The 15,570-nt window shown below is 37.6% G+C and overlaps 1 protein-coding gene across 1 annotated transcript in view; it reads right to left on the bottom strand.

Moving 5' to 3' along the window:
- LOC131950489 (uncharacterized) overlaps nt 1-15,570 on the bottom strand; it is a 55,067-nt gene that overhangs the window by 14,753 nt on the left and 24,744 nt on the right. Inside the window, exons 3-13 of the mRNA XM_059312679.1 lie at nt 13,522-13,577; nt 10,892-11,056; nt 10,130-10,263; nt 7,796-7,902; nt 4,936-5,178; nt 3,980-4,251; nt 3,355-3,462; nt 2,567-2,659; nt 2,186-2,328; nt 784-897; nt 47-296 (exon numbers count right to left, since the gene is read on the bottom strand). Coding sequence (XP_059168662.1) covers nt 47-296; nt 784-897; nt 2,186-2,328; nt 2,567-2,659; nt 3,355-3,462; nt 3,980-4,251; nt 4,936-5,178; nt 7,796-7,902; nt 10,130-10,263; nt 10,892-11,056; nt 13,522-13,577 — 1,685 coding nt within the window. The remainder of the gene's footprint in view (nt 1-46; nt 297-783; nt 898-2,185; nt 2,329-2,566; nt 2,660-3,354; nt 3,463-3,979; nt 4,252-4,935; nt 5,179-7,795; nt 7,903-10,129; nt 10,264-10,891; nt 11,057-13,521; nt 13,578-15,570) is intronic.

Raw genomic sequence — 15,570 nt, forward strand, 5'->3', positions numbered from 1 at the left:
TTTTTATACTTCTAATTTTGTCGTAACGTTGAGTAAAAAAATTTACTTTAAAATGCTTGTATGATCTTTCTCTGAGAATCCCCTCGCTTCCATTGGTAGGAAGTGTGGACTGGCTCCGTGGCAAATAACTGGCCAGCTGGGACTCTGGAGAGAAACCATTCATGGTGGTCAGGTCAGGCTGACTCAGGGCACTCTGGCGGGTGGTCAGCGGCCTGACAAGATCATGTCTCCCAAAGTCATCTGACTGATGGAGGTGACTGCCGTAAGGTCTGTCCAACCATTCAGGCAAGACTTGACTGAAAGTTTAAAAAAAACAGGGAAAATTCTGTCATTAATTAGTAAACTCATTAAAAATTTTAAGGTGTACTCTTTAACTTTAGGATGTCTGGCCATTTATTTTCTTATAACAGGTTTAAAGCAGCCATGACCATGAGATAGTTATGCATCAAAGGATTCTAATTACAAACAGTAATAGTATACATTTGTTTCCTTTAACATCACCATATATTGTTTACAAAAAAAAATGTTTAATAACTCAATCATTCTTTCATCCAATTAAATGTCATAATTCTTACAAGAGATTTCTTAAATACTAAGAAGAAAAAAATATTATTTTAAAAAATGTGTCAAATATAGGCTACACGTGAAGGTCACCTAAAGTAACATAATTTTCAAAATAGCTAACAAGAAGTTTAGTTTTTATTTTTGTCAGATATTTGAGACACAGGTGAAAAGCTCTTTTTTCCCTAACCTCTGACCTCATTAAAATAATGAGCAACAAACCTGTGGTCAGTTTTAGAGAAAGCTCTGGCCGATGTTATGTTGTCCTCTTCTGTGGAGTTTGAATGGACCCCACTGTCCCTTGTGCTCAGCATCTGACCGCTGTCAATGTTCACCCTACGGAAATTGTTGTAAGCTTCATGGTATAACACACAAAATATTATACATCTTTGACAATATGTACAGAATATTGTATGTCTTTGACAATATGTACAGAATATTGTATGTCTTTGACAATATGTACAGAATATTGTACGTCTTTGACAATATGTACAGAATATTGTATGTCTTTGACAATATGTACAGAATATTGTATGTCTTTGACAATATGTACAGAATATTGTATGTCTTTGACAATATGTACAGAATATTGTATGTCTTTGACAATATGTACAGAATATTGTATGTCTTTGACAATATGTACAGAATATTGTATGTCTTTGACAATATGTACAGAATGGTGTATGTCTTTGACAATATGTACAGAATATTGTATGTCTTTGACAATATGTACAGAATATTGTATGTCTTTGACAATATGTACAGAATATTGTTGTATGTCTTTGACAATATGTACAGAATATTGTATGTCTTTACACACAAAATATTGTACATCTCTAACACTAGACACAAAGTATTGTGTATCTTTGATACTATGTAGAAAATATTGTATGTTTTTGACACTACACAAAATATTGTAGCCATTGCTACAACTAAATTAAAACATCAAACAGTACTGTCCAGAAGGGAGCAGGATATTTTTACCATACTGGTCATTCTTCCTTCCCCCCCCCCCCCCCATGACAAAGACTGGTTTGAGTGGGACTCATGTCTGGAGGTCACTCCATTGTTAACTCAGCAGTGTGCAGTACCCAACCAAAGTGGAGTTGGCTCAGGATTGTACTGACCACCCATTCCTCTCATTTTCTAGAGTGACAGCTTGACTCTACCTCCACTACTCTAGTGGGTACCATATCTTGAAAGTGAACATTACTGTTTAAATTGGTACTTTTTTTTTTTTTTTAAATTGTACCACTTTAATAGTGGTGAGCCTATAATAATTATTAAACACCATTTGTACTTTAATATAAGGTGAAAACAAGACAAATATTGACTTTGATAAAGTTAGCTCCCAAGACACATGGGGAAGTAGATTTTATCTGTTTCAATTATCTCTGCATATGGAGGATAGTATACTCAGCACTATGCCCAGTTGCCTTTGTTACCAAAGTACTCTTCAGAGTGGGGGGGGGGGGGGGGGCCTCTGTGATTTCTTACAGACTTGAGACTTTAAGGTTAGTATTCGTTAACTTTTAAGTTAGTATTCGTTAACTTTTAAGTTAGTATTCGTTAACTTTTAAGTTAGTAGCCGTAAGCTCTACCATCCAACCACACCATCCCTTACCTGAGTATGTGGTCCTGGGACAAGGTCTGCATGGCACTGGACACGTCTTTGTTCAACTGGTCAACAAACCCCCGCAGCCGTTGTAGTGAGGTTTGTAGCAGCGGGTAGTCTGGGTGTGCTGGTGGTGTGTGGCGCACAACTTGCTGTGGATGTTGTGTTAGCAGTTTTAAAATTTTGCAAGATCTAACTTGTTTAAAAATTATGTTAAGACATTAAATGTTAATTCAAAAATTTTTACCAACAATACGATTCACAATTTTAAAAAATGGTATAATGCTTTTCCAATTTGTTAAACATCCTAAAAAAAATTCTTCTACAACTCTTTATTCAACTATTATAAAAAACAGGATTATCATAAAATAAATCATAAATATATTTCACCTGAAGTTGGAGAAGAAATCTGGGCACATGTTGAACTGGCGCCATGATTAGAGACATTAGTTCTTCACTTTGGCAACTGCTGTGCTTAATTGCCTAAATTTTAAAAAGAACAATGTTATGTACTCGGACAAATACTTATGTACTTGTATTTATATCATTGGCTAAACGACCACACCACCCATACATTACCACACTTTACCTCCTTGACCACACCCCATAACCACACTAAATGACCACACCACATAACCACACTAAATGACCACACCACATAACCACACTAAATGACCACACCACATAACCACACTAAATGACCACACCACATAACCACACTAAATGACCACACCACATAACCACACTAAATGACCACACCACATAACCACACTAAATGACCACACCACATAACCACACTAAATGACCACACCACATAACCACACTAAATGACCACATCACATAACCACACTAAATGACCACACCACATAACCACACTAAATGACCACACCACATAACCACACTAAATGACCACACCACATAACCACACTAAATGACCACACCACATAACCACACTAAATGACCACACCACATAACCACACTAAATGACCACACCACATAACCACACTAAATGACCACACCACATAACCACACTAAATGACCACACCACATAACCACACTAAATGACCACACCACATAACCACACTAAATGACCACACCACATAACCACACAAATGACCACACTAAATGACCACACAAATGACCATATGACCACACCCCAAGACCACAGGTAAGCATACCTTGAGAAAATCTTTGAACTCAGCTGACTGTATCAAGGCTCTCCTCAGACAGGTGACTGCTGTGGGCAAGTCTTCAGCGTACTCTTGGTACAGTTGTAGGAACGAATCCTAACCAAGGTGAAAGAATAATAGTTCAGATTTCAAGTTAGATTGTAAAACAAAGTGTCACTTACATTGTTAGAGATTAGAAAAATTCATCTAGAACTAAATTCTGATGTACTGTAAACTACTTGCCATGATATTTAAAAATTTAAAATAAATATTTCTCCGCTATAATGTCCATAAATGTTTTGTCATGACAATTATTTTAAAAATCTTACTGAACTGTTGGCTATACAATAATGTAGGGTATTATGTTTTACGGAGCTATTCCCCTTTATTTTAATTCCTTTTTATATATTATCTCCCTTTAGTTTTTCTTAGATCTGTAAACTTAAAACTTTTCTTTATTAAAAAGTTAAGTCGATGTTTGAGACAAGACTTACAGCACTATACGAGTCCGTCACCCTAGCCAACAGATCCGCTAAGGTCCCATACTATATCAAATCTTATCTCTACTTCAAGTATTCAATTAAGGACTAAAGCACTGTATAAGACAAGATTTACACCACTAGAGAAGACTTACAGCACTATACGAGTCCGTCACCCTCGCCAACAGATCCGCTATGGTCCCCATGTACGTCCAGTGCACCAGCCTCTCCTGCAGACCGGTGCAGATGTGACAGTGCTCTGCGTACAGCTGCTCCAGGTACGGGGGAAACAGTACGTCCAGCTCCCTGTTGCTGAAAAACCCACCAGACTGCAGGGGGGTGAAGTACGTGTGGAGCAGGGACCACAGTTTGGAGCAATAGTCACGTTCAGAGTCGGCCAGCTCCTGCACAGCTTTCTGGCGTTTGGCTGCAAAGGTAAATATCATTCAATAATATTCTGAGTATTTAATTGAAATAAAGAATTGACTTAAAATAAAGGTTTCTCTAAAAATAAATGTTTTTTTAATAAATTCCTCTAAAAATAAAGATGTATCTAATAATAATGATTCCTGTGGAAAAAAAACAAGACTTCTCGAAAAACAAAGATTCCTCTAAAAATAAAGGTTTCTCTAAAAATAAATATTACCCGTAAAATAAAGATTGCTTTAAAAGTAAAGATTTTTCTAAAATGAAGATCCCTTAAAAAAAATTAAAATTCTTCTTAAAATAAAGGCTCTTCAAAAAATAAAGACCTCTTTCAAAATAAAAATTCCTCTGAAAATAATGATTACTCTAAAAAAAAAACCATTCCCATAGTAGTAAAGATTGTTTAAAAATTTGGTTCTTACAATTACATTCAGGACCAGAATATTTTAGAAAAAGCCAATGAAACAGAGTGATTGATGTTGGTATTCTAAAAATATTTACAAAAAAAAAAATTGTTTTATTGTTTACCATTCTAAAAGGCCTTATACTCAAGCCAAGTAATTTAAAATATATTTTAAAAAAAGATAAGTAGGTATATTATAAAAATCCTCAAGTAAAATGAAAACAAATGATTTATTCCACCTCATCCATAACAGTTATAAACTCTAGGAAAATGTTGGACTACCAGCATTAACAACGTCCCTCTGTCTACTCTGAGGCGTGGACCCAGGCATGCTGTGACGTCTGCTAGCGGCGTCATCTCCCACCAGCAGGCCTGACTTGGGCGTGTAGTGGGACACGCGTCTGCTGGTGACCGCCAGGTCGACGTCGTCGTCGCTGGATACGGCTTGGTTCAACTTGAGACATTTCTCTCCCAGGGCCTGGGTCAGGCTTAAGCTTTTACAGGCCACGGCAGTGACGTCATTGTCTGAAATAGGAGTCATTCTTAATCAAGTGGGTAGAAGAACATGGTACCTGTCTACTCTATTTAGGATCATTGTCTGAAATAGGTGCCATCTTTAATCATACACGCCACGGCAGTGACGTCATTGTCTGAAATAGGTGCCATTCTTAATCAAGTGGGGAGAAGAACATTGTACCTGTCTAGTATCAGATTTATTTTTATTAATTTCTAAAAATTGATAGAATAAAGTAGACCTATGACATAGAAAATGTTTAATTATTGAAACTTTGATTTTAGTATTGATAACAAACTTATAAGTTAAAAAAAAAATTATGAATAACAGTCTATGATTTCTTGAATTAAATATTACACAAAAAATGTAGACAAGGTAAATCTTCAATGTTTTGGAATTATTCTTGAAGATGTTCCACGACTTGAGCTGCGCAACACATGATAAAATCGCTAAACTTTCAGTAGTTTAATTAAGATAATTAATATTTTCTTAATTTGACCACTAAAGTTATCTCTGGGTTCACTACTGCGATAGATTGTAATCACTGACGAGGAGCCACCTTGGTTGTTAACAGTCTTTAATTTACAGCCATGAAGGAAAGAGGAAGAGGAAGTACGATATACAAGGGACATCACTCAAGATAACAATATAAATATAATACTAATACAGAAGAGTGAGTTCCCTTGACCTCACAATTATCTCAATCTATTACATCCCTTTACCCTTAGAACACAATAACACATCTCTCAATAGAACAATTGATAGTATCCTAAAATCACCAATTATATTGTAACATGAACACTATGGTAGATTACATCCTTACAAACAATGCATAATATGTTACAACACAATTAAAATACAAACAATGATGTCAAAGTCCTTTTGACCTTTAAAATCATAGGTCTAACTTATTTGGGACTTTGATTGTCCTGTTTGACCTTCTCAGTAGCTTTTGATTTGGTGACTCAATATTCTGACCATTTGGATTCTCTATCTCAGGAGGTCTAGGATTTAAATCATTAACTCCAGCATTTACATTTTCTGACTCTAGACAACTTGGTTCACTCATATCAACAGAACTTGGTTGTGGAACAAACTGAGTTGGTGTGAACTGTTCAGATTTGGTGGGATTGACAGATTCACACTTATTATCTGCACAAGTTATTTTTAACTTTATAAGACACAGGTCCTGTACATTGAACAATTTGACCTGGTATCCATTTTTCCTTTCTCCCATAATTTCTTAGATACACATTATCATTAACACCAAATTCTCTTTCAATGCATGTTTTGTCATGATTTAATGGAACTATTTTTGAATTGGCATCTGGAAGTATTATGCTGTTATTCAGATCCTTGACTGACATAGATTTCTTTGATTGATCAATTTTCCTCAGGTAATCTGATAGTGCTTTTTGGTAACCAAAAATACTGTTTAAAAGTAATATCCTGGACCATATCACTTTGCAACTGTGATCCAGTATTTGAAGTGGGTGTATTAAATGGCAAAAATCTTTTTCTTCTTTTGATGTTACCCTTTTAGTTTCTGTAAGTGCTAATGATGTTAGCAAAGTTGTTTGATGATCACATTCCTTCTTATTTAAAGCATTTGAAATTGCCATATCACCATAATCATTTATTAAATTACAAATACTTTGTTTAGGCAACTCTGACTGATAATGGACTGCATCTTCTCCATCTTTTATATTATCTTCATAAAGGTTTTTATTTCTTATTTAATATGGCCTTAAGTCATCATTCACAGACTCTTCAGGCCAACCATTCTTACAGTACTCATATACTTTTATTAAGCACTCATCTTTTGTGTTTCTCTTTTAACATCATTCACATTAACATCATTCACATTTATATTGGAGTTATCCATGATAGTGAAGAGAACAAATACATCTTCTGGTACATAGCTCAGGCTTTGGTTTTTTAAAGGTAATCTACTAAGACTATCTGCACTATTCTCAGATCCAGGTTTGTATTTCAATTCATAATTGTATGCAGTTAGTGTGATAGCCCATCTTTGAATTCCTGGTGAGGCATGCTCAGGTAGGGTTTTGTTTTCTCCAAATAAACCTAGCAATGGTTTATGATCTGTAAAGATGGTGAACTTCCTACCAAACAGAAACTTATGAAATTTCTTAACACCAAAAATGATGCCTAAGCCTTCCCTATCTAACTGAGAATAATTTTTCTCAGCCTGGTTCAAAGATCTACTGGCAAAAGCAATGGGTCTGTCACCCTTCTCATCTATGTGGGACAAGACTGCTCCTACACCATCTGGTGAAGCATCACATGTTAATATAAGTCTTTTCCCTGGGTCATATCTCTATTACAACTACATCCTTTGTGTGAACCTATATTGAATCGGTAAAACTTGAGTTCAATGCAGAACCTCTATGTTTAGCATAGCAACAGAGACATGAACTCTATTCATCTGTTTAAATTTAATGGCTAACAGTAGACTAAAACTTTACTTCCATAATTTGTTCCCTTCCCCAACTGCAAACAAATTTCAATGCACTGGTTACATTCCTATTTATTACTTTTCCTTACATAAATCGATTATTTAATTAGAATTTATCAAATATACCATCTGTTAGAAGACTGAATTCATACCATTGGGAACAGCATCTGTTATATTGTATTCGTCAGGTGAAGATAAATCTGAGAGTTTGTTGTTCCACTCTTCTGGTGGGGCAGGTAGGTCTTCCAGCAATTCTCGTCTGTCAAAAAAAAAACAGAATTATAAACAGAAAAGGGAAAAAATAAACGAAAGTGTGTGTTTAAATAGAATATATGGTGAATAGTAAATTAATTTCAATTGATTTTAATTGATTTGTTTCGGTTATTAGTGAATATGTGAAATATAGTAAAAGATGGGTTTTCTCCCTTTGACCATGTTTGGTTTTGATACCAACGAGGATATTAAAGGGAAATAACCAATGTAAAATGAAACAAATCTCTTCAATTTGGAGACAAAATGATGAACGAAGATAAATGGTATTAGAGAGTGATGTAAAATTCTAACCCAAACATTGGAAATTCTTGTTCAGATTATTTTTATCAGCAGGAAAAAAATATATTGTAAAATAGATTTTGGCATAAGAAGATTGTAAATGATGTACAGTATGGAAATAATGTCCTTAATGTTGATAGAAGTGGTGGATACGTAAAATTTAGTAATTAATAGATTGTCTCTGTTATTACTTTCTCGTATATACGAAGTATAGAGCTTGTCTCTTTCCCCTCATCTTTCACACTGCAACCTTTTGAAAACTCAATGCGACCACTACAACACCCTTTCAACTAGTCAACTTCAGTTGTTTCCCTACATAGAAAATGCTTCACTGTCCCATTGACCCTCTCTGAAAAATGTCCTTTCCTCTCCCCACCCAGACTTCTGACACTTTCATTTGACCTTCACCCCTTTTACTGTCATCCTTTGCAATTTTTTTTTTTTTTTTTTTTTTTTTTTTTTTTTTATAATCAAATACATGACATCATGTAAATATTCACTATGTACATTTGCAAAACCTTTCGTTTTCATTTGGTGTTCAAAATTATGTTAAACAATTTGATGTTGATGTACTTTTTTTAATTGCAAATAAAAGTATTAAAAAAAAAAAAAAAGAAAAAAGAAAATACGAAGTATAGAGAAAGTATTGTAATCGTGCACAAAAATCACTTGAAATTTTAACAATTTTCACCGTATTACACCTCAGTCCTTCATCACATCCGAAGTATAGAGGACTTATTTTAATCAGGTAAAAAATATCAATCCAGATTTATCAAAATTAAGAGGTTTTATGCGTAATCCAGTCTGAAAAACTGGGCTTTGCAATTCTGCCCGTATGTCTGTCTGTCTGTCTGTCTGTCTGTGTGTCTGTGTGTGTGTGTGTAAACACGATAACTTGAGTACCGTTACAGCTAGGTTGATGAAATTTCATATATAAGTATTTTATCAAAATCGTAAATCCGTATCAACTTTTGAGCGATTTCCGATAACCGGAAGTGGTATTTTTTCTACTTTGAATTTTTCAAAAGCCTATAACTTGAGTACTATTTTAGATAGATAAATGAAATTTCACATGTAAGTATAAGATCTAATTCTCTACATTCTGTTAAATTTTGAGTAATTTCCGTTGACCGGAAGTAGTAATTTACGCTACTTCCGATTTCTAAAAAAACTAATGTAAATTTTTAAAGTACTAATAATATTGCGCGCTATTATGCACTTTTTTTTTTATTTGGCGTTCACTTGGTGTGAAATTCTTTTATCTACGAGATTTTATTCTATTTTTAAAACTTTAAGTATTTAAAATGGATTAAAAATCATGTCTATAGCCCGAGTTCCCATCCCCTGTTTTTTATATAAGAATATTGGAGAAAGTTTAGGGGAGATCACTCACGGTTTATTATACAAGCTTTCTAGATATAGAAACTGAAATAACACAGAACAACTGAGGACTGAGGACATCTCAAGAAATATCGAACAAAAATTGCTAAAAAGAAATCCGCTTAATAAAAGGTGTAAAACGTGTCATTAAAAAAAAAGAATTGTAAAAATGAGGATGGACAAAATATGTGAAAATGTTGAGCCACTAAAAGATGTGAAAATGTGAGCCACTAAAAAGAATCTGTGTTTTTTCCAGACTTTTTTCTCCGGGGGGGGGGGGGGGCACATGAACTTTTCGGGGGGGGGGGGGGGGTGGACACTAGTAAAAGTGTATGTTTATTATATAAAATCCCCCCCCCTCCCCACCGAAGAGATGCATGAAAGAAACTCTGAAAAAGATGTGAAAATACTGAGCCACTAAAAAGATGTGAAAATGTTGAGCCACTAAAAAGATGTGAAAATCTTGAGCCACTAAAAAGATATAAAAATGTTGGGCCATTAAAAAGATGTGAAAAAAATTGAGCCACTAAAAATATATGAAAATGGTTACACACCTCTCAGAATCACTGCGAGATTTCGTGTCTTGTGAGCTGGCCCTCGTTGATTTAACCACCTCAAGCTCGTCCTGGATGACGCGCTGCTGGACTTGGATTTGTTCAACATTCTGTGCTAATGAACTCAGTTGGTCCTGAAAGGGTTAAGTTGTTTTGTTTTTAATTATATTGATCTTAATATTTTTTCTTGAAACCGTTTTTCCGTTTTTAAATTTTTGGTTGTTTTTTTGTTTTTGTTTTTGTTTTTTTTTTGTTTTTTTTTTCTTTTTTTTTTTTTTTTTTTTGTAAATGGTGTTATATTTAAAGTATTATTTTAAACAGAAATGCATTTTTAAATGTTTTATCATTGAAACCATCTTGGCATCTAGTAGGCCCCGCCTCATGTATAAGTTAAAATGCCCTACCATGCAATAAATTTCTGACCTGAATGGCTTACCATACACACACCTTTATGTGATGTATGCTGCCAGTTTGATCGTCCATCTAAGCTACAATTGTATGTGACACACTTTATAACCCTAATGGCCAATCATGCACCCATATTTTACCCCCAAATGAGAATATATCTGACATAAACGATATACCATACATTGTCGACTATGACAAAATAACTGACACAAGCGGACTCTCATACACCCACCTGTTTTTTTTTGTTTTTGTTTTTTAAACTAAAAAAATAACTGACACAAACGATGTACCATACACCCACTTTTAAAAAAAAAATAACAAAAATCTGACACAAGCGGGCTCCCATACACCCACCTTTATGTAATGTATACTGGCCGTCAGATCGTCCAGCTGTTTCTGCTGTTGCTGCTGCAGCTGTTTGCTGTTGCTCGCCTCGCCCTCCTCCTTGTCCTGGATCTTGCCCAGCTCCTGCAGGGCAGCCTGGAAGCTTTTCTTCATCTCCAGGACCATGTCCTGCAACTGACCACCACAGACCGGACGTTATAGTTTAGGACCACACCGTAAAGGTTAAAGTAATATAATAGAGAACTAGGGGCCGGCGTAGACGGTATCATGGTATCGACTTAAAAGCGTGGTCGAGCGATAGAACTGAACTCGAATCTGTAAAGAGGCGTTCATGACTTGTCTAGCCCTCACCTCACCCTTCTCAGAAATGCCAGCGCTAACGCCATTGGACATGTGGACACAAAAAACGCTATTGTAAAAATTCTTGTTGAAATAACAAAAGCGGGTTTTTAGTATTGGAATTGAAAAAAAAAAACATGGGTGTGTCTGAAATTAAACTGGACAAGAATTTAATCTGTGACCCCCCCCCCCCCCCTCCCCATCTCTTCCGCATTACCGTTATTCTGTATTTGACAACGACCATACAGTTTTGAGGCTATGAACTTCCCACAGTTACAATTCGGGAAAGTATTTTGGGTTCGGATTAACGGTCGCAGACAGTCAAGTTTACTGTGACGTTGGCGCGAACATTTGAGGTCGCAAACAGCTAAGTGTTACATTACAATTTAAGTTTGGTTGCAATCCATGTGTTGAGTTGGCCTTAAGGTTGTGTTCAAATTCACTGATTTCTTTTTTCTAAACATCATGCGCGTTTGATATTTTCGGGGACGCGGACTAAATTTTTCGGAGGGGGGGGGGGGGGACGGACGGACACTGGTAAAAGTATTTTTTCTATATAAATTCCATCTCTTTTGGGGGGTGCGGGGGGGGGGGCGGTAGACTTTCTTCACCCCCCCCCCCCCCCAAAGAGTTTCCTAATCATCATGCGCACTTAATATTTTTGGGGAGGCGGACTAAATTTTCCGGGAGGGAGGGGGGGGGGGGAGTCGACACTGATCAAAGTATGTTTTCTATATAAATTTCATTTTCGTTCGGGGTGGGGGGGGGGGGCGGTAGACTCTCTTCACCACCCACCCCCCCCCCCCCTCCCCACCCTATCCCAGAGAGATTCCTGGAAGAAACTCTGCTTGACATCTTTTTCTAAACTCCAAAAAAAAAACCTCCAAAAAAGTACATTTGAAGTATTCCAACATGACCACCTGTTCAGGAGACATGCGCAGTTCTCGCTATGCGTATCCTCGCAAGCAAATTGTCCGCCCGTCAGTACACAAGATGGCGCCGGGCCGCAGATGGCGCAGCTATTTATCGAAAGCTCACGTGGAATGCTGTGTTCCCCTTTCATAATCCTGAGATGCTTTATTGAAAACATTGCGTAACGTTGAATGGGAGGGGGCGAGGGGGGGGGGGGGGGGGGGCGAGGGGGGGGGGGCGAGAAAAACCTGAAAGAGAGAGAGTGAAAGGAGAGAAGAAAGGACATCGATTTTTTTCGCCATGGGGGGTTTATCTTTGAAAAACAGTGAGGTAATTTTTTAATGGGTGAAGGATGAAATGCCTCGAGTGCCGGAGTGAATGAAATCTTAGAGTGAGCGGCGTAGCGAGGGTTTTTTGAAGGCTGGAGATTCAAGTTTTAAATACCCGACATTCAACGCTTTGTTGTTTGTTTTTTGTGAAATATTACAGATGGCGAATTACTAACAATAGGTCAAGTGTGGAGCCAAGAGAGTGGCTCAAATATTCATCAGCGACTAATTGCAAAATATTTGTCGGTGGACGGTACATAATTAATGTCTTTGAGTGACCCTCATCAAAGTTAAGGCATTCAATAAGCAGAGAGCAATGATAATTAAGTATAGGGGTGGAGGGATGGGTTGGGAAATTCTGCAATTGGTAAGTTTACGCAAAGTACCCTTACAGTCCATGGGGCAAGTGAAGTAGAATTCACCTGATTTAGTGACCTCGGCATATAAAGGGATAGTGAGGTCAGCACTGTGCCCAGCCGCCTTTACTTTCCCTAATGTGAGTTAGGTACTCATCAGAGCTGGGTGGACTCAAGGACGTGCTACGGGATCCGAACTCGAGATTTTCAGCCGAACGCTCCCAATAGATATGTTTACTAGATGCCTTGTTGCAGTTTCATCAGCTATACGAGTCGGGTACAAAGAATAAGTTATTAAGTCAACACGGGATAAAACATTGGGCAGTTACTATTTGGAATACAATTGCCAACACCACCCCACGTTCTATTTTTTCTATTTAAAATATTTTCGAAGGAAAAAATTGTCAAAAACGCGAAACGTCTGGACGCATAGTAAAGATTCCTTTTTAGACATAGTAGACCATTGGGCAGATGAAGTAGAGTTCATGTTTCAAGACCTCGGCATATGAAGGGAAGGTGTGGTCAGCATTTTGCCCAGGCGCATTTATTTTCACAAACATGTGTTTGGTACCCATCAGAGCTGGGTGGAATAGCGACGTTTTACTGACTTGGACCCGGATTCGAACTTGTGACTTTCGGGTTAAGCAGAATATTTTTATTCTCGTTAACTACAGGATAACTATGATGTTCAAAACTAGCCTACCATAATTAGTTGTTCGTCAGCCAGAGTTTCTTTGTCTCCTGCCAGATTAGCCGCATCTGGATTTCAAAATAGAAAAAAAAAATTAGAGATGGATTGGGAAAACAAAACCAACAAAATTAGAGATGGATTGGGAAAACGAAACCAACAAAAATTATAGAATGATTGGGAAAATAAAACCAACAAAATTAGAATTGGATTGGGAAACAAAACCAACAAAATTAGAGATGGGTTGACACCAAAAAAAAAAACCTTTCAAACACAACATAAAATTAGGTACAATTCAAAAACGTGTACAAAAGATTGTGTTTAATATTTTAATAACAGCAAACAATTCTCTGGCTGAGCAATATAATATAAATTGAACTTTTATTTTCCCGTAAGAATACGATTAGGGTCAGAGTTAGTGTTTATGTATAGAGTTAGGATCAGGGTTAGGGTGGCAATACCAGTACACACAAAAATAACTTCAACAGGACTCGCCACTGTAATCAAATCCAAATTTTTTAAAGTGGTTTTAAAATATTTTAAAACATGTAAAAAGTTAAAAAGTAGAGTTCCCCTTTCCAAACCTGATATTCTATGAGGCAAGTGAAGTAGAATTCCCCTGTTTTTTGTGACTTCGGCATATGAAGAGATAGTGTGGTAAGCACTTGGGTACCCATCAGAGCCGGGTGGACTCAGTGACGGTCTACTGACTTGAACCCAGATTCGAGCCTGAGACTTATGGGTTAGCAGTCTAGCTCTCTACCGCTTTTAAAAGCTCGTTATGAGAAGATAACGACTAACCAGTGAAAGAGATTCACACCAAGCGGTCAATGACCGGTCCCAAAACTCAGATTTTGACCCGACTCGAACCAGATTTACGAATTTTTAAACTACCCCTTGACCACCTCTGAAGCTGCTGGGCACGAAAAATTACTAGTCGTGTCAAGCCGTTTTTATTTAATCCTAACCCAAACTGGTTCAACTTAAAAATATCTATACTGGTCTACTCCGCTACTACTAATGGACACCATCTGGTACCTTCAAACGGAATTGTACTAAGAACACCTTGTTTCCATTTTAGTTCAGTCTCCCTCAAAGCTTCATGTGATTATAATTAAGCTGAGCAGAGCAAATTGGTACCCCTAAACGGAAATGTACCATTTTGTACTCTTACCTCCCACGACGCTTCCCATGTCTAAAATAGCTTGTGAAGACATCCTTAAATGTAGCCTGTAGCCACATTGCTACATTCTTCGCCTATAATTGTCAATCACTTCCCACGTAAAAACCTCCCCAAGAAAAAAGGGGGAGGGGGTGAGAAATAGTTTTTTTCCCGAAAATGGCAGTTGTTCGGTCGACGGAGGGCATTCTTCGCGCCGTAACGGCGGGGCGCGATGTTTACCTCGAGCTGTTTAAGGCAACAAAATATTGTGCTAAGTGTTAGAGATCTGCTCATGTCCGGTCAGCAAGCGAGGGCGACAAATGAGGGGGTGACAAACGAGGGGGCGACACGACGGAAACAAACGCCGTCAAGTTACTATAGTAGGCAAGATTTACAACCTATTTTTTTAAATATGTTATACTGTGATGGTATGGCCAGCCCCATTTACAGCCGCCTTTGCTTACCCGCCATCCTAGTCAGGTACGACCTGATGCCAGAACTGGCTGGAATCCACGGGCTTTAGACGAGATCCAAACTCGTGCCTTTCGGGTCAGGAATGGTGCGAATTACACCCCTGGTCGTCAGTCATCAACCCAACCCTATCACCATCACCAACCATAACAACATCCCCAACCCTACCAACATCGCCAACCCTACCAACATCACCAACCCTACCAACATCCCCAACCCTACCAACATCCCCAACCCTACCAACATCCCCAGCTATACCAACCCTACCAACACCCCCAACCCTACCAACATCCCCAGCCCTACCAACATCCCTAACCCTACCAACATCCCCAACCCTACCAACATCCCCAACCCTACCAACATCACCAACCCTACCAACATCCCCAACACACCCAACCCTACCAACATCCCCAACCCTACCAACATCACCA

The sequence above is a fragment of the Physella acuta genome, unplaced genomic scaffold (assembly GCF_028476545.2).
Source record: "Physella acuta isolate Inbredline_101_S28 unplaced genomic scaffold, ASM2847654v3 ptg000768l, whole genome shotgun sequence".
NCBI classification, from domain to species: domain Eukaryota; kingdom Metazoa; phylum Mollusca; class Gastropoda; family Physidae; genus Physella; species Physella acuta.